This window comes from Mirounga leonina, unplaced genomic scaffold (assembly GCF_011800145.1).
Source record: "Mirounga leonina isolate KUSES-001 unplaced genomic scaffold, KU_Mleo_1.0 Mir_91, whole genome shotgun sequence".
NCBI lineage: Eukaryota > Metazoa > Chordata > Mammalia > Carnivora > Phocidae > Mirounga > Mirounga leonina.
In genome coordinates this window covers 18920962-18945985 of record NW_023270839.1, presented here as the reverse complement: position 1 = coordinate 18945985, position 25024 = coordinate 18920962, and the positions used below count along the sequence as shown (strand labels likewise).

General features: G+C 43.4%; 2 protein-coding genes across 2 annotated transcripts in view; both read left to right on the top strand.

Annotated features, from left to right (window-relative positions):
- PLA2G4E (phospholipase A2 group IVE) overlaps positions 1 to 2389 on the top strand; it is a 48030-nt gene extending 45641 nt beyond the window's left edge. Inside the window, exons 19-20 of the mRNA XM_034994149.1 lie at positions 1079 to 1262; positions 1679 to 2389. Of these exons, the coding sequence (XP_034850040.1) occupies positions 1079 to 1262; positions 1679 to 1899 (405 nt within the window). The 3' untranslated portion in view covers positions 1900 to 2389. The remainder of the gene's footprint in view (positions 1 to 1078; positions 1263 to 1678) is intronic.
- Positions 2390 to 13468: 11079 nt separating this feature from the next.
- Positions 13469 to 25024, top strand: part of EHD4 (EH domain containing 4) — a 79499-nt gene continuing 67943 nt past the window's right edge. The window contains exon 1 of the mRNA XM_034994463.1: positions 13469 to 13786. Coding sequence (XP_034850354.1) covers positions 13551 to 13786 — 236 coding nt within the window. The 5' untranslated portion in view covers positions 13469 to 13550. The remainder of the gene's footprint in view (positions 13787 to 25024) is intronic.

Sequence of the window (25024 nt, the reverse complement as noted above, 5' to 3'; positions counted from 1 at the left end):
GGGGGCAGCTGGCTGGCCCTCACATGCAGTGTGGGCTTTAAAGAGACCCAGGGAGTGAATTCTAGTTTTATTTCAGCAATTTTATTATCTGACCATTTGCTGTATTTGGCAATTCATCAGCTGCAAAAAAAAAAAAAAAAAAAAGGAGTTCTTAAAAATAACCTTAATGGAGTCCAGTCAGTTCTAAAGTTTTATACCACTTCAAGAGTTTCTAATGTCCTATTTTCAAAATAATCACATTGCCCTTTTCCTCAGGAAATATGACCCTCCATGTGATTATATTAAAAGCCAGGGCCAGAGGTTTTTATTTATTTTTCTCTATTTACCTTTGAAAAGTTCTGGCCTTTTAAGGGGAAGAAACTGTTCTTTGGTCTCCTTTAGTACAGTCTTATCCTGAAGCCCAGGAAAGGGGCGTACAGACAGAGGATAAGCCTGACACCAACTATAAGGAGTCAAGTTTATAAATGAGTGACAACGTGCTTTCCTACACCTGCTCTCTCTTGATCTTTACACCAGCTCTTCAAGGTGGATGGCACAACTGCTATTATTCCTGTGTTATAGGTTGGGAAACTGAGGCACAGAGAGGGGTCAGTGGCTCACTCAAGATCACACTACTAGTGAGCTTGGAACGGGGGGCAGAAGTAAGGGGATTCTGACATTCTCAGTCCACCGCTCTTTCTGTTACATCATGTTTATAAAGATGCCCTTTCAGAGTCCTTTCCAGCCTTGTGGCCCTTTGTCCGTTCCAAAGGCCATGCACATCCCCCAGGAGCCTGGCCGGACATGGCCAGATGTGCATCGCTCCAGTCACCCTCCTACTGCTGCCCACATCTACCCAGGTCTGTGTTTGGGTGAAGCATCATTGAAAGGGCTTCTGTGCACCTTCAGAAGGAGCTTGTAGTTGGACCCACACCAACATACTGTCTCAGGCTCTTTGTTCTGAAAATAGCACAAAGAGGCAAAGTAGTTGGAGACCTGAGTTGTTGGCTGGGGAAATCAGGAAGCTGGATCTAGAGCTCCATGTTGCTTACCCACCCCCACCCTTCCTAATCCTCCAACGTGTCCTGTTCTTTTCCAGCCCATGAAACAAACCTGTGAGTACTGCACCGTGCAGAACATCCCCTTCCCCAAATACGAGCTGCAAGAGGACGAGGAAAACCTCAAGGAGTGCTACTTGCTGGAGAACTCCCAGGAGCCTGATGGCCCCATCGTCCTTTTCTTCCCACTCATCAACGACTCCTTCCAGAAATACAAGGCCCCAGGTAAGCCGCCTCTGAACTCGGTTCCCACCACTCACTGGTCTTGGGCTGAGAGCTCCTATGTTTGGACTTGTGCAGTCTTCTGACTTGACTAACAGGGAAGCCCAGCTTAGCTCTAGTCTGAACCAACCTTGGCTTTGGAAGAAAGCAAAGCCCCCCACCCCTGCACAAGCCAGCAATGTCATCCTCTACTCTTTCAGTCATTCAACATTTATTGACATCCCACGAGGTGCCTGGCTCTGTATCCTGCTAGGGTGGTCCTAAGATGGGCAAGCTGCATCCCTGCTCTGAGGAGCATGGAGGTGTGCATGTGCATGTGTGTGTGTGCGCCCACATGTGCTGGGACAGGCCATGGGGAGAGAGACAGACACAAGCCATTACAACCTTCTATGTATAGTAAGTCCTTCTGCTGCCTCCAGGTGTGGAGCGAAGCCCCGAGGAGCTGGAACACGGCCACGTGGACATTTATGGCCCCCAAACTCCATACGCTACCAAGGAGCTGACATACACAGAGGCCGCCTTTGACAAGCTGGTGAAGCTCTCTGAGTACAACATCCTGAATAACAAGGACAAGCTCCTTTGGGCCTTGAGACTGGCGGTGGAGAAGAAGAAACACCTGAAGAGCGAGTGTCCCTCCTAAGTCCCAGCGAGCCTCACCGATCTTGTGTCTGCTTCTATGGTCAGAGGCGTGGAGCCCATCAGGGCTGACCAGCCTGCTCAGCCGGCTCTGCTCTCTGGCAGGGGGCATAGGCAGGCTGACCAGGGCTTTTTATCAAAAAAATAAAAATTTTACAAAGTTGAGGGAGATAGAGAAAGAAACAAAAGGAACATAACACAGGCATGTGTTGGGATTTTCAACCCACAGGAATTTTTTTAAACCTTTCCCTGCAGGGAAGGGGTCCAGTAGCCACAGGGTCCCACACATGCCTCAAGTATGGAGAATAAAAGCGTGGCCTGCGGAAGAGATGAGTTCCCCAGAAACAGCCTGCGAGCTGGAGCTAAAAGCCCCCTCGATTCTACTCCTCTCGGCCTCCTGGCACAGAGGGCCTCCAGGAATAAACAAGAGGAGGACCTGAAGAGTACTCTGGGTTCTCTGGAAAAAACGCCTTTTTAAACTTAAGGCAATCATTATTTTTATAGGCTATTTTATTTTGTGGTTTTCGTTGTTTTGAATCAGGGTGTTCGTAGATAGTGTGATGATCTAGAAGATCTAGACCGAGCACTAGATCGAGAACTGGTCTCTTCAGCAACAAAGCCAAACAGGTGACGGGCAGGTCTCAGCAGTCCCTCTCCAGACGCTCAGAGCCCCTGGAACACTGATCCCTGGGATCTCAACCAGGCAGCCTCATCTGAGCACCTAGCTCCAATGACATGCCCAGCAAAGCCCGCGTCTGCAGCTCAAGCTCTCAGAACGAGAATCTGGGGTGCAGCTCAGGGATGTCTGAGCAGGGAAACGGAGTCAGGCATCAGGCCAGCACTCGCCGGCCAGCCTGTCCCAGGAGCACTCCTCGGTTCCCTTCTCACCTTCTTCTCGGGTTTCCAGACGGGATTATTTATTCTAAACGGGATTCCTCTTATTTATCATGTAAACACCATGGCCGGAGGCGACTCTCAACAAGGAAGACTCAACCCTTGAAGGAGTAGGTTAGCCCTGAGGAAGAAGCCCATCCATCCTTGCAGAAGGTTGGCAGACAAATCACTGGGAAAGCCCTGGGACACAGAGAAGCCCAAAGTATCCAGGCCTACTAGGAATTTGACTAACGAAATATGTAACCTGAGCCATGGAGATGTCCAGGCCGATGGAAGATGTGACCAGAAAGGCATGAAGCCCAACAAACGTGGAAGACTTGGCCCTCTTTCCTGGCCTCTATGCTCCTGAAGCAGTCCTTGGGTTGCTAGGAAATGATGAGTGGTGACAAGTAACGAAAGTCCAGAAAAGTCGGCTTCCAAAATCCATCCTTGCTACTCAAAGTGTGGTGGGGGACTGGTTAGACATGCAGAGAAGCTCAGGCCCCACCCCAGGTCTGCTGGATCAGAATCTGCATTTTAAGGAGATTCCCACCTCCTCTCTGCGCACCACCCACATCCCCATGAGGCTACACGTATTAAATTTCAGTGGTGTGGATTTATGCCATACTCTCCTATAAGCTTGGAAAGCAGGAATTCATCAGTGCCCCTAACCCACTGGTAAACAGGGCTCCTGGACCTGCAAAACTGGTCCCCACCCAGATAATTCGGACCTGGGATGCCGCCCATCCTCTACGCCAGAGCAGCCAACAGCCTCCACTTTGACATCTTTTCTCTCCATCTGCAACAAACAGGCTCTCCTTAAATTAGAGTGAGCCATGCTGTAAGACCTGTTTGCTGGACAGTAAAGACAGCCCTGCCTTGGATTCATCAAAGTGTGTACAATGAGGCTTATAAAATCATTGTAGTATTTGAGCCCAGAATAAAATGGCCATGTGGGTAAATGCTGTTGACTCATCTTCATTCATTATCTGGTGCTGCAAAACCAGCCTGACTCCTGCCCTCACCCCTGCCTGGGCTTCTCACACACCACTGTGTTCTGTCCCCACGTCCCCGTGAAAACACTTCTCCCCAAGGTCACCAATGTCCTGACTGCCAGATACACTAAGCCAAATGGCACCAGCCCTTTACAGGCCTTATCTTACTTGACTGTTCTCAATATTTGGCACCGCAGACCACCCCTCCTTCCTGAAACCCTCCCTTCCCACACTTCCTTGCCAACAGCAGTTCAACTCAGTTCCGCCTGCAAATATTTCTTGCTTTCTCGCTGTATGCCAGTCACTGTGGTAGGCACTGGGACAATAAAAATGATTAACAGTTGACCCCACACTTCAAGGAGCTTCCTCCTCGTCCCACATAGAAGAGCTTCATCAAAACAGAGCCTTGCAAAACAAAGGGGAAGTTTGGTATTAGCCGTGTACACATGAGGAACACATTAGGGGCTGCCAACTAGGCTTCCCCCTAGAGGGAAGGGTCCAGGTTTGCTGGACACCATCCATCCTGGTTTCCTTCCCACTTTCCAGCCCTTCCTGTGGTCTCACCTCCCCTGCTCTCCATTAACTGCTGGTATTCCCTGAGGTTCTCTCCTCAGCTCTCCTCTCTTCCCACTCTGTACTCTCCTTAGGCAATCTCGTCTACAGCCAGGACTTCAACTACCACTTCCATTTTGAAAATTCTCAAACCTTTAGCTCCAGCCAAGCCAGTTTCCTAAGTTCTTGTTTCATGTATTCAAATTCTATACCAGTTAGCATTACTTTTCATTACATAATCAAAAAGATCAAAAAACTTTTGATCTTTTGATTCTTAAGAGTGTCTTAAAGAAGATAGAAGAAATTGATTTATCTATTTCTTAGCAGATACCCAGGCTCCTTTCAGCTCTTGCTTCTGCCATCCTCAAGTTTGCCTTCTGGTCCAATATGGCTGCTGGAGCTCCACCCATTGTGTCCACATTCCAGACAGCAGGGAGGATAAAGGGATCTGAACTCCTGCTGACAATGAACACACCAATCTAGCCCTGGTCTGCCTACCTCTGAACTTCTTTTCTGTGACAGAAAACTAAACTTTTACCTTAACAAGATAATGAGAATTACCAGTTGTCCCAATTATCTATTGTTGAGCAAACAAACAAAAACAAAACAAAACAAAATGTAGGCATAAAAGAACAACCATTTGATTATGCCCACAGATTCTATGGGTCAGGAATTTAAAAAGGGCACAGCAAGGACAACTCTTATTCATGGGTGGGGCCTCCCCTGAAATGACTTGAACTGCCTGGGGAGGGCTCAGATGGCTGGGGTCTGGAATAGCTGGAGCTGAAGGGTCTGAGATGGCTCTTTCCTTCACATATCTGGTTCCTGGGTGACCAGAGGACAAGCTCAGTCCGACTGACTGTCAGAGCACCTTCACGCGGCCTCCTCAGCATGATGGTCTCAAGATCATCAACCTTCTTAAATGGCAGCTCAGGGCTCCAAGAGCGAGTGTTACTCGGTGACACATGCACAGTGTATTATGACCGAGTGTCCGAAGTCACAGAACATCACTTCCACAGTATGCTGTTGGCGGAAGCACTCACAAGCCAGCCTGGATTCAAGTGGACAGGACGAGGATCCCATCTCTCGATAAGAGGCATGTCGAAAAATACGTGTGGCTATATTTTAAATCCCAGCCTGCAGTAATTGAATACTTAATGCTGACCCTCACCTCTCTTCCACTAAGGAATGTCACATTTGGGGTTCTGTTACTGGAGATTCCATTTCTAGGAACAAGCTCAGTGTTAGGAATTACTTTCATCTCTCACTAGCAGAGACCTAACGAATAGGGGCTTCAATACATTCATGTGAAAGCCCACAAGGAGGTCATCCAAGGCGGGCATGGCATGTCCAGGATTCATCAGGGATTCTGCCCCTCCCAGCTCTGATTTACCTTCTCATGTGTAGTTCTTGGCCTCATGGTCCAGGATGGGCCCTGAAGCTCCAGCCATCGTATCCCTATCCCAGACTACAAGAGAGAGGAAGGGGAGAGCAAGATTGAACTCTTTTCTTTCTAAAGGAGACTTCCTGCAACTCCCACACATCCTTCAGGTAACCTATCAGCAACCAGCCCTTGGTCTTATGATCACACTTAATTGCACAGAGACAGGAAATTTTGTTTTTACCTGGGGGGCAATGCGCCTGGCTGAAAATGAGAGTTCCGTTGCTGAAAAACAGACCATGTGTAGGCAGCTGGCTGTCTTACTGCAAGTACCTCCCAGACATCTCCACCTGCCGTGTCCTATAAGCTACATCTCCAAGTGGCAGCAGTGACCTGGGTGAGTGGCACAGAGAAAGGAGAGGTGTGTCTGAGAATGAAGGGGGCTCTTTGCAGGCCAAAGTACCTCCTCTAATCTCTTTAGCATGTGTCTCTCAGGACTTTAACTACTCTGGGACTTAAAGTATCAGAGTAAGACACTGCACTTGTTATGCATGTAGAACCAAGCCCTGAATACCATCTACAGCTAACCTTGTGAGGGGCGCCTGGGCGGTGAAGTCAGTTAAGGGTCCAACTCTCTTTTTTTTTTTAAAGATTTTATTTATTTATTTGAGAGAGAGAGAATGAGAGACAGAGAGCACGAGAGGGAAGAGGGTCAGAGGGAGAAGCAGACCCCCCGCTGAGCAGGGAGCCCGATGTGGGACTCGATTCCGGGACTCCAGGATCATGACCTGAGCCGAAGGCAGTTGCTTAACCAACTGAGCCACCCAGGCGCCCCGGGGGTCCAACTCTTGATTTCGGCTCAGGTCATGATCTCAGGGTCATGAGATAAAGCCCCATGTCGGACTCTAGGTTGGGCGTGGAACCTGCTTAAGATTCACTCTCTCCCTCTCCTTCTGCCCCTCCCCACATTGCTCATGCCCAGGAGCTCGCACACGCTCTCTCTCTCCCTCTCAAATAAATAAATAAATAAATAAACAAACAAACAAACAAACAAATAAATAAATAAATAAAGCAGACCTTGTGAACGTCAAATTACCAAGAATAAGAAGGAAAAAAAACCCTTCCACAAGAATTACAATTAAAATTTCCATATAGCAAAGAGAGTTGAGTCTTATTATCAAAATACTTATTTCATGAATTATTTAATCCAACAAAAATCCAGGTAACTAATGGCACTCTCTGTAAAACTACCTGAAATAGGATTTAGCCTGAAAAAAACAATTCGATTCAGATGAAAAGGTGACTATAACTGGGATTGTTGAGTCTGAAGAAGGAAAACTAGAAGAGGATTCCAGCTTGCAAATGGATGCAAGATGATTATCCTAAGGAGTGCCCATCATTCTCCTGCCCCACTAAGGACAGATCAAGAACACGAAAGCAGGGGCTGCAGTTGTATGAAGACAGAGAAGGGAGAAAAGTAAGACATTATGATGTGTCTTCTTGCTCCAGGCTCTTTCAGGACTTTCACTGGTTTTAAAGATTAAAGGCAGTAACTTTTTTTCTTCCTTCAAATTTTTTTCCGATTATAAAACAAGAACATGATTATTGTGTAAAATCTGAAAAATGCTAAAGCACATAAAGAAGGAAACTAAGATCATTTATCATTCCAAAATTCAAAGATCATTACTGTTTTGGGGTTTGTCTTTCCCATGTTTTCACTTCCTTACTTTAAATTTTTTTTCAAAAGTACAAAAACCCTATAGATTCATTTTTTTAAAAATTGTGGTAAAATATACATAACATAAAATTTACCACCTTAACCATTTTTAGGTGTATAGGCCAATAGTGTTAACTATGATCACATTGTTGTGATCTCCTGAATTTTTTCATCTTGCGAAACTGAAACTCTATACTACTGAAAACTCCCCCATTTCCTACTCCCTCCAGTCCCTGGTCACCACCATTTGACTTTGTTTCTATGAATGTGACTACTTTAGATACCTCATAGAAGTGGAATCATATGCTATTTGTCTTTTTGTAACTGGTTTATTTCACTTAGCATCATGTTCTCAAGGTTCTTGTAGATAGTGGCATATGACAGGACTTCCTTCCTTTTTAAGTCTGAATAATATTTCATTGTAAGTATATACCACATTTTGTTTATCCATTCATCCATCAATGGAAACTTGGGTGGCATCCACCTCTTGGCTATTGTGAATAGTGCTGCTATGAACACGGATGTGCAATATCTCTTAGAGAACCTACTTTCAAGGTTTTTGGATATATACCCAGAAGTAGGATTACTGGATCATATGGTAGTTCTATTTTTAATTTTTCAAGGGATTGCCATACTGTTTTCCATAGTAATTGAATGTATTCTCTCCTGTAATCTTTTTTCCACTTAAAAATACATTCTGAGTATTTTCCCAGGTCATTAACATTCTTTTTATATGACACAATTTTCAGAGACTGCATAGGAATCCATTATCTATCTAACTAATCCTCCATGCGGGAACAGCTAATCACAGCTTTTCACTATTATAAGTGTTATGCTGATAAACATGCTTTAGATAAAGCTTTACATTGACTATTTCCTCAGGGTAAAATTTCTGAGTCTAGAAGTATGAGCATTTCTAACAACTAATAAAGGTATAATTGACACATGATAAACCACACATATTTAAAGTACACAATTTGATGAGTTTCTGCAGATGTATACAACTGTCAACTATCACCACAATCAAGGTAATGAACAAATCCTTTGTACTCATGCCCTTTGTAATTCTTCCCTATGCTCTTCCCCTGCTGCATCATGTGGTAGGTATATGCTTTACTTTTTAAGAAATTGCCAAACGGGGGCACCTGGTTGGGTGTTGGTTAAGCGTCTGCCTGTGGCTCAGGTCATGATCCCAGGGTCCTGGAATCGAGCACTGCATCAGGCTCTCTGCTCAGCTGGGTGTCTGCTTCTCCCTCTCACTCTCCCTCTGTGCCCCCTACCCCTCTCAAATAAATAAATAAAATCTTAAAAAAAAAAAAAGAAATTGCCAAACTGTTTTCCAAAGGAGTTGTATAATTTTACATTCCACTGTCAACATATGAGAGTTCCAGTTTCTCCACATCCTCACCAACAATTGGTATGGTCAGTCTTCTAATTTTAGGCATTCTAATAGGTATGTAGTAGTATCTTGTTGTGGTTTTAATTTGCATTTTCCTAATGACTAATGATGTTGAACATCTCTTTATGTGTTTATTTGCCCATACATCTTCTTTGGTGAAGTATCTGTTCAAATTTTTTTCCATGTCTTAAATTGGGTTGTTTCCTTATTATTGAATTTTAAGAGGTCTTTATATATTCTGGATACAAGTCCTTTATCAGATATGTAATTTGAAAATGTATTTTCCTAGTCTGTGCCTTGTCCTTTCATTCTCTTAACAGTATCCTTCAAAGGTCAGAAGTTCTTAATCTTGATGAAGTCCAATTTATTAATTTTTTTCTCTTATGGATCATGCTTTTGGTATCATCTAAGAAAACTCTCCCTACATAATATCCAAAGATTTTCTACTGTGGTTTTTTTTTAAGATTTTATTTATTTATCTGACACAGAGAGAGAGAGAGAGAGAGAGAGCACAAGGAGGGGGAGCAGCAGAGGGAGAGGGAGAAGCAGGCTGCCCGTTGAGCAGGGAGCCCGATGCAGAGCTAGATCCCAGGACCCTGGGATCATGACCTGAGCGGAAGGCAGACATTTAATCAACTGAGCCACCCAGGTGCCCCTGAATTATGTTTTCTTCTAGAAGTTTCATAGTTTTAAGTTTTACATTTATGTCTATAGTAATTTTGAGTTAATTCTTACATACAGTGCAAGGTGTGGATCAAAGTTTATATTTTTGCATATGGGTTTTCAATTGTTCTAGCATTATTGGTTGACAAGACTTCTTTTCATCCATTGAATTGCCTTTGCACTTTGTCAAAAATCAATTGACTATATATGTGTGGGTCTATTTCTGAACTCTATTTATTTCACTGATATATTAGTCTATTTTTATACCAATACCACAGTCTTGTCTTGATTTCTGTAGGTTTGTAAGTCTTGAAATTGGGTAGTGTAAGTCCTCCAACTTTGTTAATTTTTTCAAAGTTGCTTTGGCTAGGTCTTTTTCATTTACATATGAATTTTAGAATCAGCCTGTCAATTCTTACAAAAACAACAGCCTGCTGGAATTGCACTAAATCTATACATTCATTTGGAGAAAATTGACATTTTAACAACATTGAGTCTTCTGATCCATAAACATGGTATATCGTATATATCTCCATTTATTTAGGCCTTTTTTATTTCTCTCAGAAATACTATGTGGTTCTCAGTGTATAGAGCTTGTCCTTTTTCTTTTTTTCTTTTTTTTTTTTTAGCGAGAGCACACACAAGAGCAGGGTGGAGGGGCAGAGAGAATCTTTTTTTTTTTTAATTTTATTTATTTATTTGACAGACAGAGAGGGAACACCAGCAGGCAAAGGGAGAGGGAGAAGCAGGCCTCCCGCTGAGCAGTGAGCCCAATGCGGGGCTTGATCCCAGGACCCTGGGATCGTGACCTGAGACGAAATCAAGAGTCGGACGCTTAAGCAACCGAGACACCCAGGCACCCCTAGACCTTGTACATTTTTTATCTGATTTATCCTTAAATATTTCATATTTTTGATATTATTACAAGTGACATTGATTTTTTATTTCACCGTCCCATTGTTCATTCCTAGTATATAAAGACATAGCTGGCTTTTGTATGTGTGTATTATATCCAGCACCCTTACTAAACTCACTTATTAATCCTAGTAGCTTTTTTGTAGGTTCCATAGAATTTTCTACACAGATGGTCATATTTTCTGCAAATAAAGACAATTTTACTTATCCCTATCCAATATGGATACCTTTTCTTTTTCTTATTGTACTGGTTAGAACCTCTAGTATGACATTAAACAGAAGTGATAAGAGTAGACATCTTTACCTTGTTCCTGATCTTAGCATTCAGTTATTTCATCATTAAGTATGATGTTGCAGAAGTCTTGAATGTGTGTTTTCAAGATTTTTGATAAGTATGGGCTCCATTAAAGTGCCAGTTTATACCATATCCAGCAATGTATGAGATGGTATCTTTTTCCACACTCTTGTCAACATTAGGCATTATCTTATAAAAATAAGTCTGCCATTCTTAATGTTATCTATTTATTTTAAATTTATGTTTTTTGATTATTAATGGAGGTTAGCATCATTTAATGTTTATTGGTCAATTATATTTGTCTTGTTAGTTGCCTATGTCCTCTGCTCATTTTCTAATGGAGCATCATTTCTTTCTTAATAATTTTACAGTAGCTTTTAAAGTTCTAATATCCTTAATTAAATATATTTATTATATATGTCTGTCAATAGTTTTCCCAATTTGTCTTTTGCCTTTTACCTTTGTTTATGGATTTATTTATTTTTTACATATGCTATTTTTAATAGAATTTTTTAGAGCAGTCTTAGATTCACAACAAAATGGAGCATAAAATACAGAGAGTTTCCATGTACCCCTGCCTCCCCAATATATAGCCTCCCACTATCAACAGCCCGTATCAGCAATATCCTGCACCAGAGTGTAATTGATTCATTACAATCAATGAATCTAGTCTACAATGACACATCATTATCACCCAAAATCCACAGTTGACATTAGGGTTCACTCTTGGTGTTATATGTTCATTGAATTTGGACAAATGTATAATGACATTATCATACAGAATTATTTTCACTACTCTATAAGTCTTCTTGCTCCTCTTATTCATCCTTCCCTCTTTCTTAACCCCTGGCTATCAGTGATCCTTTTACTGTCCCCATAGTTTTGCCTTTTCCAGAATGTCATATAGTCAAATCATACAGTATGCAGCCTTTTCAGTGTCTTCTTTCACTTAGTAGTATGGATTTAAGGTTTCTCTCTGTCTTTCCCTGACTTGATAGTTCGTTTCTTTTTAGCACTGAACAATATTCTATCAGCTGGTTGTACCATAGTGAAGTGTATCTAGCGAAGGACATCTTGGTTGTTTCCAAGGGTTGGCAATCATGAATAAAGCTGCTATAAATATCCATGTGCAGTTTTTGTGCAGACATAAGTTTTCAACTTATTTGTAAATACCAAGGGGTACAATTTCTGGATCATATGGTAAAGAGTATGTTTACATGGGTTTGTATTTTTAAAAATACACTAAATCTTTTACTTTTTTGTTGAGAAAACTGTCAACCTTTTCCTTCATAATTTGTCTTTGGTTTTGATCAGAAAAGCTTTTCCCTTCCAAAATTTTATAAATCTTCACCTGTACCTTCTTCTAGTAGTTCTATGTGTTTATTTTGTTTTTACATTTTAATCTTTGTTTTATTTTGACATGAGGCAGATATCTAAGTTCATTTTCCTTTGGCTTTCTTTTCACTTCCTTAGTTACATACAGCTTCCTCTAAATATTTGATCCACACAACAACTCCCGAGGAGTTCCCATTTTTACAAACAAGGAAACTGAGGCAGAGAGGCAGCTCATTGCATTTAAAGCCAAATAGCCATTAATTTCTGTAGTCAGGATTCAAACCCAGGTCTTTTGATGCCAACTCCTGTTCTCTCTTCACCACAGCCCTGGCCCTGCAAGTATAGTCCATAGACAAACAGATTGGAAACACCTGAGAGCTTGTCAGAAATGCACACCCCTGAATCAGAATCTGCATTTCTATCAAGTTAGAGAAGTACTGTTGGGCAATTTATTTCCCCAAATTTAGGGTGTGTCAGAATCTCCTGAGAGCACTTGTTGAGCCATCCTTCCTCAGTATTTTAACTCAGTGTGTCTGGGGTGATGACCGGAAATCCACATTTTAACAAGCATCCCAGGTTATTCTTATGCAGGTGACTCCATGGATCACACCTGAGAAACGCTCTAAAACAACGGAGAAATATTCTCAAACTGTTACCTAGAACACCAAAAGTGACGGCTGATTATTTCTCCCAGTCTCAATTTAGATGTGTCCTTTTAACCTGAAAAAGAGAGAGCTTAGAGGTAATAATAACTCTTTACATGTCCATATGTGGTAATTAGGTTGTAATAATGAGGATGATGATTAAACCTTCAATTTTACATTAAATCAAATAAAGAAAAATAAGGGCAAAAGGCTTTCAATCGATCCCAGAATTTAGTGGAGGCAGTGTGAAGAGAAATATCTACTCAAGTAAATTGCAGTCTCCTTCCCCTTATTCAAATCTTGTCAGTATGTCTGTGAGTCAAGGTCTCTTCACTAATAAAATGAAGGTAAATAATAACCTGCCTATCAACTTTCTGCACTGTTGTCCCCAGTATCATTAAGACTGGAAGGAGTAAACTTCCTGGGAGACTAAGCAGCCTCCGGAGGCTCATTCTTGCCAGCTCAGTTTTGCCCGGAAGCCGAAGCCACCTGGCCAGAGGTGCGGCTCCGGCGACCTAAAGGGGCCCCTCCCGTGACCCGTCTGCGCCAAGGGGCGCGGGAGACACCCTCTCCTCCGCCCAGTCCCGCGGAGAGACCCCGTCATCAATAATTCATTAAGAACCTCCTCTCCGTTGACTGACGTCACCACCCGTCCTGGCAGCGGCCCAATGAGGAAGGACTTGAGCGAGCCTTCTGAATAGTGAACGAGCTGCCGTGACGTAACGACCGGAGATTGGCTGCGACGGCACGAGGCGGGGCCAGCTCGGGCGGTGGCGAGAGCGGCTGGGGCAGCTCAGAGCGAGCCGGGGAGGGTCGAACCCAGAGCGGGGTTGGAGCGCGGGGCAGGCACTGAGAGGGCCGGCGCGGGGCGCGGAGCGGCTGCACGATGTTCAGCTGGATGGGGCGGCAGGCGGGCGGGCGCGAGCGCGCGGGAGGCGCCGACGCGGTGCAGACGGTGACTGGCGGCCTGCGCTCGCTCTACCTGCGCAAGGTGCTGCCGCTGGAGGAGGCGTACCGCTTCCACGAGTTCCACTCGCCGGCGCTGGAGGACGCCGACTTCGAGAACAAGCCCATGATCCTGCTGGTGGGCCAGTACAGCACGGGCAAGACCACCTTCATCAGGTAACCCGCCCCGCCCGCTCGTCGCCCCTGCCGGCACCCCTGCTCCCACCACCCAGGTGGAGGCGGTCCTCCCCACGTGTGCGTGTGCTGTCACCAGCCTCCCACCGCCTCGGACGTCCTGCAGCGCCCACTCCCCCCGTGCGGAATCCCCTCGCGGCCGTTTCCCCCTCCAGCATCGGCGTCAGCTCAGGTTCCCCGTCCAAGCGCGGTGCCCGTGAGCCCTCAGCCTCGCCCCTGGGTGCGGCCGCCCAAGAAGGGGCTGCCTCTCCCCGTTGCAGGCAGGAAAGTCCCCGAAACCCCTTCTCCCTGTACTCTGAGCCCTCCTTCCTTGCTCTTGGTAAGGGACTCTTCTGACTGATTTGTCCTGTCACCCTGGCCCGGGGACCCGGGGAAGGGAGGGAGGAGAGCGAGGCTGTAATAAGCATCTTCTTGATGAGCGAGTGAGGCCTAGGGCTAGAAATGGGGACGGAGGTGTGTGGTATCCGAATGGGCTATTGAGTCATAGTTGAAGAATTAAGCCCCCAACGCATAGCTATTTATTGAAGGAATGTATTAATGAATGAATGCATGCATGCATGCATGCATGAATGAATGGCAACAGTAAAGGGTACTTTTCCAATGCCCCCTTCCCTTGAAGTCCTTGCATGTCGTCCCCCACCACAGTGTTGGGGGGAGCGGGTAGAGAGGCCGCTTTTATTGGGCTCTTGCACAGCCTCGCCTTTATCCGGCCGTAGGAAGTTAACTGAGTAGCAGCCCCAGCCGGCGCCCGGTGGAACTAAGGGGGAGTGTCATATTACTCTTCGTTAGTTTCCATTTCTTAGGTGGGTCATTCCCTCCTCCCTTGACAACTGAAAATATTTGTCATGCTTGCTCTGTCTCCAAAAGCAAACAATTACTGTGCATGCGCTAAGGCTCAACTCATATAGCTTCCTCTGAAGTGATTTTTGTTGGGAAATCATTTACATCGAAACAAATTGCTTTTTGAAGAGACTATGTTACTTCTAAAGCAGAAGTAAGACACTTTTTAAGACTCACTTTTTTAGGGGTTAGGAAACTTATTTTCCTGGATTAAATTCTGGGTCAGTTTCAACAAAGTGACTAATCATTTATGGTTTTGGTCTAGGGTTTGGGAAGTTGTAACAATCTCTCCATCATTGATGTTCAACAGGTGTTCAGAAAACTGCATCTATCTTTGGATATATGCCCTTTCTATTAAACAGTGGCCTCTTTTTCTCCACTCCAGTGACCTAAATAGTTCCTACAAATAGAGTAGTTGTCACTACAGGAAATGTGTTCAATACAGACGTACAGATACACTATGAATGGATTCAGCAAAGCAAATACACTATATTGAAATATAGTTCTAGATAGTAAAGTGAACGTGAAGGAAGACTGAAGGAAATAATTTTTAAATTGACTTATTTGGTGCTTATTAATAAGGTGAAAATAGTATTAAATATATCACCGCAGACACTCAAACCATAGAAATGTTACAGTAACCGGGACCTTGAAAGATGACAGACAATACCTTTAAGGTCTCGGTTGAAGTATATGGGATACTGAAATATTGTGACCAAGTGGTACAAGAGTGGGAGGTGGGCCTTTTGAAACACACAGATAGAGGATAAGAGGCTGGCATTGTCATAATTATAATAATCGCAGACATGAGCAGTGGCGCGCTCATGGCGCCCTGGGCAGTTCCTCCTGTCTCTCTGCCACGGGGCTTTCCTGTGCCCTGTGTGATTAGGGAGCCCTGGTGCTCCTGTGGCCCCCGGGATGTGATGTGGCCACCTCTCTGCTTACATAGCCTCACTCTTCTCTCTCTTTCATCATTTGTGGGGAGTTCTGTGGAATGGCTAAGCATACTTCTAAGAAGGATTTTGAGATTTGACTCCTGGCTACTTCCTTCAAATGGACCACTTCTCAGTAGGCACTGGAGCCATGTGCAACCTCAGGGTGAGGGAGGAGTCAGCTTACCAAGAAGTCACTTGCTCTTGAGACCTTCCCTGGCCTAAGTGACTTTGTCCTTAGGCAGTGGGCACAAAGTGGACCTGTGAGGTTAAAAGGAAATCAAGGTGGACAGGAAGCTTGGTGAGCCACCAGAGACCTGAGTTTGGTTTCAGAGTGGAGCTAGGAGGCAGAGATTTAACTCCTAGGAGGAAAGCCCCAAACAAAAGGGCAGCTACCCTCTAGAGCCTGCCCTGGAACTGGGAAGCAGTGGAGTTGGCCCAGGGTGCTGACCATCCTGGATCCTGCCTACATCCAGTGCTATCTTTCTTCTGAAGCCAGTCAGTGCCTAGGTTGTTCATGTCTAGCCATTGAGCACTAGACGCTCATACTTGGCTATGGGGTGTACCTATTTACAGAGTCAAAGATTTCCATCCACCTGGCTTCCTGTATATCCCAAGAGGTCACTGGTAACACAGAGCATGCACTCACAGGAAGGAAACTTCTCTCATTCTAAAGGCAGTCAGCAAAGCCTTTGGTGTGCATTGGACACCTTTAATAAAACCATTCTTCCCTCCTTTTGTCCCATGACTGGGAAGAAGAGCTCCACTAGAACATGGTGAGCCAAGACTTCATCAGGAATGAGGAAATTAAATGTGTGCCTTGTTCTAATAAAAAGGTCTTCTAGATGGGATGAAGAACCTGAGTGTCAAAAACTATGTTTATTTTTTGGAAGTGTATGGAAGTATATGGAAGGAGAGTCTTGGTGGCCCCTCCTCACCTGGATCACAAAACTGGCCCAGAAGGTGACTTCAGATGTGATGGAGCTATTTGTCAAAGTCTTCTTGAGATAGAAGCAGAACAGCTGATAAACCTATTGTCTCACTAACTGTTTTATTTCTCAGAAGGCAGAGGATGCTATGAGAGAAACCACGGGTGCTCTACCTCTAACTAGCAAGTAAGAGTTGGCCAAAGAAGAAGAGACGGGCATTGGGAAAAGTGGCTATGTTTTCTTAGACTATGTAACAACCAAGGAAGGGTGGATATTTGGCTCAGCCAGGCTTGTATCCAAAACCTGAGGAAAACAGATTTCAGCGATTCCCCCAGAAAATCCCTGGGCCCAGGTGCTATGAAGGAAGACATTTCCACTGAGAGGATGTGAGTCTCACTGAAAATCAATTCAAACCACACGGTTGCAATATTTTGGTTTTTAAGAGCTCCATTTTCTCTCTTCCTCCTACACCCTGTCCCCTTCTCCCAGAAAAATTTATTCTAATGAGGACAAAAGAGGGAAGTCATTCAAGAAACTGTATAGGCTTTAAAAGGGTAGAGCCCAAAGCAATTAGGCAAGAAAAAGAAATGGAATATAGACTGGAAAGAAGTAAAACCATCTCTGTTCACAAAGGGCATGATCATATATATAGAAAATCCTAAGGATTTAGGAAAATTCTAAAAAACTTTTAAAATAAACAAGTTCAGCAAAGTGTTAGGATACAAGATCAATATACAACATCAGTTATATTTCTATGCACTAGCAATGAACGATCTGAAATTTATAAAATAATTCCTTTTATAATACATCTAAATGAATAAAATGTTTAGAAATAAATATAACAAAAATAGTGTAAAACTTATGCACCGAAAAATACAAAGCTTTGTTTCAAGAAATTAAAGAAAACCTAAAAACAAAACAAAACAGGAAAGACATCTCATGTGCATGGATTGGAAGACTTAGTATTTTGAGAAGGGCAGTACTGCTCTAAGTGATCTATGATTCCATGCAGTCCCTACCAAAATCCCAACTGCCTTCTTTACAGAAATTGACAAGCTGATCCTAAAATTCACTCGGAAAGTGAGGGATCCAGATTAGCCAAGACAGTCCTGAAAGAGAGCAAAATTGGAGTTCTCATATTTTCTCATTTCAAAGCTTGCTACAAAGCTACAAGACAGCGTGATAGTAGCATAAGAATAGACGTAGAGACGGACAGAATAGAACTGAGAGTCCAGAAATAAACCCATATGTCTGGTAAATTTGTTTTTCCAAGGGTTCCAAGACAATTCAATGGGGGAAACAACATTCTTTTCAACAAATAATGGTGGACAACTAGATATCCACATTGCAAAAGGAATAGAGAGTTACTGCTAATGGATACAGGGTTTCTTTTGGGGTGATGGAAATGTTCTGAAATTAGATAGTGGTATTAGTTGCACAACTTTGTGAAGTTACTAAAAACAGAGAAGTGTACCTTACCCTTTAAAGGGGTAGGTTTTGTGGTATATGAATTTTATCTCGGTTAAAAATATAAGACAGTTCAGTCTTCCAACAGTTCAGCATCCTGTGATTAATTTCCATAATTGTGCAGTTAGCACCAGTCAAGTAATTTCTGCATCTGTATGCAATAATTTAAAATAAAAATGGTTGCCAGAAAGAAAGCAAACCAAAAATTGTGGAAATAAGCCAAAAGAACACATGGACAAAAGGAACTAAGGAATATACATGAGGGGAAAGGGGAGTACAGGGATGCCTGGGTGACGCAGTCAGCTAAGCGTCTGACTCTTGGTTTCAGCTCAGGTGGTGATCTCAGGTCATGAGCTCAAGCCCCACAGTGGGCTCTGCACTGAGCGCAGAATCTGCTTAAGATTGTCTCTCTCTCTGTCCTTCCCCCTTGCGTGATATCTCTCTCTCTCTCTCTCAAATAAATAAATAAATCTTTTTAAAAAGAAAGGAAAGGGAGGACAAGTAGCTATTATACAGTCCCTATATTTTTCCCCCATATATTCTTGTCAGTGTATAAACATGTTCATTCTTCCTAACACTGAAATTAAGTCAGTAAAATCAAAGTCTAATATTTTCCTATAAAATACTTGATAAAGTAATTGTGCTTTAAAACTTTAAATATTATTTAAATATAGCGTTAATAGGAGAAAGGGGGACTCGAGTTCCATCTGCAAGTGTGAAAACAAGGTTTATGGGCAGTGTGAAGTGTTAAGAAGCTGGTAAGCAGGCTAGGAAGGCGAAAATACTTCGGATAAGAAGAGGCCTTTTCCGGTATGATTAGAACAAGAAAAAGAATCAGGAAGTGATAGGCCCACTGCTTGGGACTTTTGCTGTAACTTTCAGAGAAAGCAGAACTAGTCAGCTACTATTGTCTTATCTCCTTTTCTCTCAAAAGCAAATGATCCAGAGATGGGAAAGGGAGCCTAGCCAGATGGGAGAGGGTATCCAAGCCCAGAGGGTGAGGAGCTCCCCAGGGGCGGAGCAAGCATGGCCACATAAATACCAGGGGGCGGGGGCTAGATGGCAGGGTCAGATAGGAAGACCTTGTAGTTGTGCCCAAAGAGCTGTGTCTGGTGATTTTTAAGAAGTTACAAAGAGGGGCGCCTGGGTGGCTCAGTCGTTAAGTGTCTGCCTTTGGCTCAGGTCATGATCCCAGGGTCCTGGGATCGAGCCCCACATCAGGCTCCCTGCTCAGCAGGAAGCCTGCTTCTCCTTCTCCCTCTGTCTACCACTCTGCCTACTTGTGCTCTCTCTCTGTCAAATAAATAAATAAAATCTTTAAAAAAAAAAAAGTTACAAAGAATATGAGGAGTATCAGAAAACTTGAAGCAGGCAAAATGTCCCAGTTTTCAGAAAAAGGGGGAAATAGATTCTATTAAAGAACAAAGCTCGACTTCATTCCTTTGATAAGTTCTAAAGTCTGTTATTAAAGTGAAGTGAAGGCGCTCACTAGGAGGCAGCCTGGTTTACCCATTAAAGAAATTCCCATTAAGGAAACACTGTGGGCCGCATTGGGTGGTTCTCCAGGCACTAGAGCCCCTGAAAATGATAGTCTTTTCTGCCAAATACCAAGCCCTTTGTAGATCTTTCTGAAATGTTGAAATATTTAGTTTTTACAGAAGAATGGACTCTCTATAATATACAATATAAGATCATACCTGTATACCCCAGTGTCCATTTATTCAAATAATACTGATTTCCGGGAAGGGTCTGGCTATCCCAGAACTTAGAGTTTTGTGGGGAATATGGATAAGAATCCACAGGCCATTAGGGCTCCGAGTGACCAGAGCTGTGATACCAGCAGCACAGGGTGGGATGTGGGCATAAGAGGGGTCCTATATTTGGCTTGGAGGTTGGAAAAGGCCTCCCTGATGACACAACTTAAAGCTGAGCCCTGAGGCATGAGCCAGAATTAGCTGCCCAAACCAGACCAGGGAATGAGGGCAAGAAGTGTCAATGATGAGGCCCAGGTTCCTTGGATAACTGGGTGGGTGGTAGAGCTATCCACCGAGATGGAGACACACAGAGAGGAAGAGTGGGGGAATAATTATGAGTTTAGACTTAAACCCACTTTTTTTTTTTAAAGATTTTATTTATTTATTTGAGACAGAGAGAATGAGAGAGAGAGAGCACATGAGAGGGGGGAGGGTCAGAGGGAGAAGCAGGCTCCCCGCCGAGCAGGGAGCCCAATGCGGGACTCGATCCAGGGACTCCAGGATCATGACCTGAGCCGAAAGCAGTCGCTTAACCAACTGAGCCACCCAGGCACCCCTTAAACCCACTTTTAAGTAGACACCCAGGTGTAGAGTCCACAAGGGGTTGGACATACAGGTCTGGAGTGAGAGGAAGACGAGCTTGTGTCACCAGGGAGGTGGATGGTGATTCAGAGCCATCGTAGGGCTCTTTTGGTTGCGAGTAACAGAGACTCAAGTGAAGAAGGCTTAAGGAAAAACGTACATTTTCTCATGAAGCTGATCAGACCAGGCTGTGCTGGCCTTAGGCCTGGCCTAGGACCCCAAGTGGCGCCATCTGGTCTCTGTCTGTCTCTCAGCTCTGCTGCCTTCCTCATGTTGGCTTCCCTCTCAGGCAGTTGCCCCTCATGGGGTAGGGGCAGGTGGCCATCTCTGATTCCAGACTCACCTTCTGCCAGCTCAGCAACCCCAGTGGGGGAAAAAAGAAAACCTCCTCTCAACAGTTTCTGCAAAAGTCTTAGGTTTGAGTCTCATTGGTTAGACCTTGGCCATATACCTATCCTGAACCAATTCCTTGGGGCAGGGGAATGAAATACCCATGCCTGCAGTGGGGTGGTTGGCCCCCAAACCATGTGGACTGAGAGTGGGGAAACGTGGCTCCTCACGGTGCTATCAAAAAAGGGAAAATATCTGCTACATAGGTGAGGCATCGGGCAGCCCCCACAAAAGCCAGGGAAAGAGAGGGCACGGCATGGTCAGCAGGGCCGGATGCTTCTGCGAAAAGGGTTGAAATGGATCCCGTGGATCAGCCATCAGGAGCCAGGGTGACCCTGGCAAGAGCCATGCCAGTAAGTGGTGGTGATGGAAGCCAGGTGGCAGTGGGCTGAGGAGTGAGTGGGAGGTGAAGCGTCAAATATAGAAAACTCTCAGCAACTGGGTACTGCAGGGAAGGAACTGTGCCCTGGTGACAGGCATTCTGATGAAAGCCATTATAAGTTGATGGGAGGGGCCTGTAGAATGTGAGCAGCCGGTATCTCAGAAATCTCAGAAGAGGCAGGCCTCGGAGCAGGGGAGGGGGAGCTCGAGGGCAGGGGGTGGGGGTGGGGGTGGCAGCAGTCACGGAGGGAGACCCTGCATGTTGGCCTCCTGTCCACGTACTACATCACCTGCCTGACGAACGGTAGCAATGCTACCGGATGAGGAGAAATGTGAGGGGAAATGTGTTCGGGGTTTTTTGGTTTTTGTTTGTTTGGTTTTTTTTAATTATAAAATTCTCTTCCTTAACTCACATCTAGAAGCTTACTTCTAAAAGACATTCAGTATAATTTTCAAGACCTTGGAAAATTATGAACTAGAAAGCCGTGGTCCCTGGATCTGCTATGGGTCAGAATCACTGGGAGCCTGAGAACAGATTCCAGGGGCCTCCATCCCAGACCTCCTGAATTGGAATTTCTGTAGGAGAGGCTCCGAAATCTGGTTTGAGTTTGGTTTGGGTTTGGTTTTTATAAACCACCTCCCAGAGTAATTCTTAGGTAGCCTCCCCCAGGAAATATTTGGGAACCATTGATAGACAAAGGTTCAGCTAATGGAATCATGATGGTTGAACTTTTTAAGCCTGAAGCGGGTCAGCCTCAACCCAGAAGAGGGAGGCTCACTTTGGTGGCCCTTCCATGGCATGTGGTCCAAGCTCCATCTGTTCACATTCTTAGTGAATGACCTAGATGAAGACCTAGAAGTCATGCTTACAAAACTGGGAATTATGCAAAAAATGCAATTTAATAAACAGCCTTTTTCACTTAATATGATATGATGAACTTTTTCTTGTGTCATGAAGTAATCTTCAGAAATAGCTTTCATGACTGCATCCTAGTCTATCCTACAGCTTGGAACATTGTTTCTAATTTTATGCTGTTATCTGTAATATTGCAGTGGACATTCTTGGCTGTAAATCTTTGTATGTCTTAGTTTTTTCTTTTCCTTAGAATAGGTGCCCAAGTATGAATTACTACATCAAAAGTTATAAATATTTGTCAAGTTTATGTATATTGCTGATTATATGTACACCTATGTAATACATATATGTATATATAATATATATCTTATATAAAATAAAGCATATATTTTATCTGGAATATGTATATGTACATATATTCCTTTTCAGAAAAGTCATTTCAAATTAGATTCCCACCACAGAATCTAATATGAGGATCATTATTTCACCAAACTGTCAGTAAAACTATGTATTATTTAAAAACAAGTGTGACAGGAAAAAATTTACTTTTTTAAAGATTTTACTTATTTATTTTGAGAGAGAGAGAGCAGAAGCAGAGGGGAGGGACAGAGGCAGAGGGAGAAGCAGACTCCACACTGAGCAGGGAGCCCGATGTGGGACTGGATCCCAAGACCCTGGGATCATGACCCGAGCCAAAGGCAGATGCTTAACTGACTGAGCCACCCAGGCGCCCCTTGTTTTTTTATTTTTTAGCACTATTGAATAATCCTACCTTTTCCCACTACCACATGAGGCTTCCTCATATGCTAACTTATTAAATATTGGGATCTTTTGGAGCCTTTCTCTCCTGTTGTATTGCTCTGTTGGTAGATTCTTATGCCCACAACATACTGTCTTAAGGACTGTCATTAAAACATTCTTTAATTAAATGGTAATGCAGACCCTTCTGATCTTACTTCTCTTTATTTTGCTAATACTGTCAATCATCATTTCCTGTTATTCTTTCAGGGGAACTTTAAAATTACTTCATTAGATTCTTCCCAGAAAATACCATTGGGATCCATTTGTATTGGAACTGCATTTTATCTTGGTATTTGCTCTTCCCAAGCAGGAACACAGCATGGCTTTGACTCAGACCTTTTATCCATCTCAGAGAGGTGTTTGATTTACTTACATAGACTTCTATATACTCTATGTTGTTCTTAGGTATTTTATATTCCTTCTCTCTTATGAATCAGATTTTTTTCCTTTATATTTTCTAGATTGGTATTGCAAGTATGTGAGATAGCTACTGATTTTTATGCATTTTCGTTTTGTATCTGTTCATTTGATTGAAGTTACTCTGACAGCTTTTTAGTAGGTTCTCTTGGATTTTCTAGATAGACAGCTGTATCAATTACATTCATGATTACTTTGTTTCCTCTGCTGTTTCATATTTGATTGTATTGGGAAGCGAGCATCTACACCAAGCTTCTAATAGTGATGACAGTGCTTTTGTTACTTCACCTTAAGACGTGATGTTAGCTGCTGGTTTAATATTTTATAAATTAATCACATTAAGAAATTATCTATTGGGGCGCCTGGGTGGCTCAATTGGTTAAGCGACTGCCTTTGGCTCAGGTCATGATCCTGGAGTCCCTGGATCGAGTCCCACATCGGGCTCCCTGCTTGGCAGGGAGTCTGCTTCTCCCTCTGACCCTACCCCCCTCTCATGTGCTCGCTCTCACTCATTCTCTCTGTCTCAAATAAATAAATAAAATCTTTAAAAAAAAAAAAAAAGAAATTATCTATTACTAGTCTTAAAGGAATTTCATTTGAAAGCACTAGAACAGATGTTGAGCTTCATTAAATGCCTTTTTACTTTTTCTTTTAACCAGTGTTCTGTGGAAGGTAATTCTGGGAGACTGGTAATAGGTGTTCAAAAAGGGTCCTATCGTTAAGGAACTTTGGCAAAGGCTGTGTTCTATAGCCTCGTCATGCAGCTTTCCAGTGCTCCCAAATCAATCTCAAGTCTGTTGTCTGGTTCCTAAATTACAAGTCCTCATGCAGAAGACACTTAATAGATCTTCATTGCATGAGCAGATGAATGACTGGAGAAATTAACAGGGCTATAAACAACTGGGAAGCATGTTGCCTTGGATTCCAGTGAACTTCCGCTCCCTTTCGTCTCCTTCCTTTCCTTCCTTTCTCTTTCTTCCAGCCTCCTTCCATAGTAGCATGGAAGGCAGAACGGAACAGCTTTTGGTACTGGTATCAGTTAGACAGCAGGGTGCCTTAAGCACATCACAGCCCTGCGTGGTTGAAATGCCATTCATAGCTGGGAAAATCAAGCTGTGAAAAGGCTTTATCCAGCAAATTCCGGTTTCTTGATCCCACAGGGTATTGTAGATTCCTTAGTAGGCACAGCACTTTCAAAAATGATGTCACCTGAGCAAGGAGCCCTGGCCGTAATATGTCCATGATTCAACTAAAGGAAAAAAACAAAAAGGAAAATAAAAGTCAGGTTTCACACACAAGGAAGACCTAGAGTCTTAAAATGGAAGTGAAGCTTGGCCTAACTTAGTTTTTCGGCAACTTAAAGAGGATTGAAATTTTAAACAGAGGGAGATATTTCTGATATTTATCTCAGCATTATTTATAAGAGCCAGAAATGGGAAGCAATTTCAATGCCCAAGAGTAAGGAAGTGGCAAACTCAGTTGTTAGACATTCGTCTTAGAATAGTCTGCAGCTACTAAAAATTGTTTTCAAAGAATTTCTGATGGTATGAGGAAAAACTAATGGTGAAAAATCTAGATGCAAAATTATTTAAACATTTTGATCCCAATTTTAGAAAGAAAAAATTATATTCACAGAACTGTGACTGGATGGAAATAGATCAAAGTGTTAAAAGTAGTCGTCATCCTGTGCTAATGTGGTCTCGTGCGAGCTGCTTACCTTGTCCTAAGCAGGGATAAAATGCCTGCTCCAACAACAGTGAGGGCAAAGTGATAAAATGTGTATGAAATGCCTTATAAACGGTACAGTGTGGTTTCATAATAATCTATTGTTCAGTGATGTCCAGGAGTGCTGGTGGCAGTGGTGCTTATTT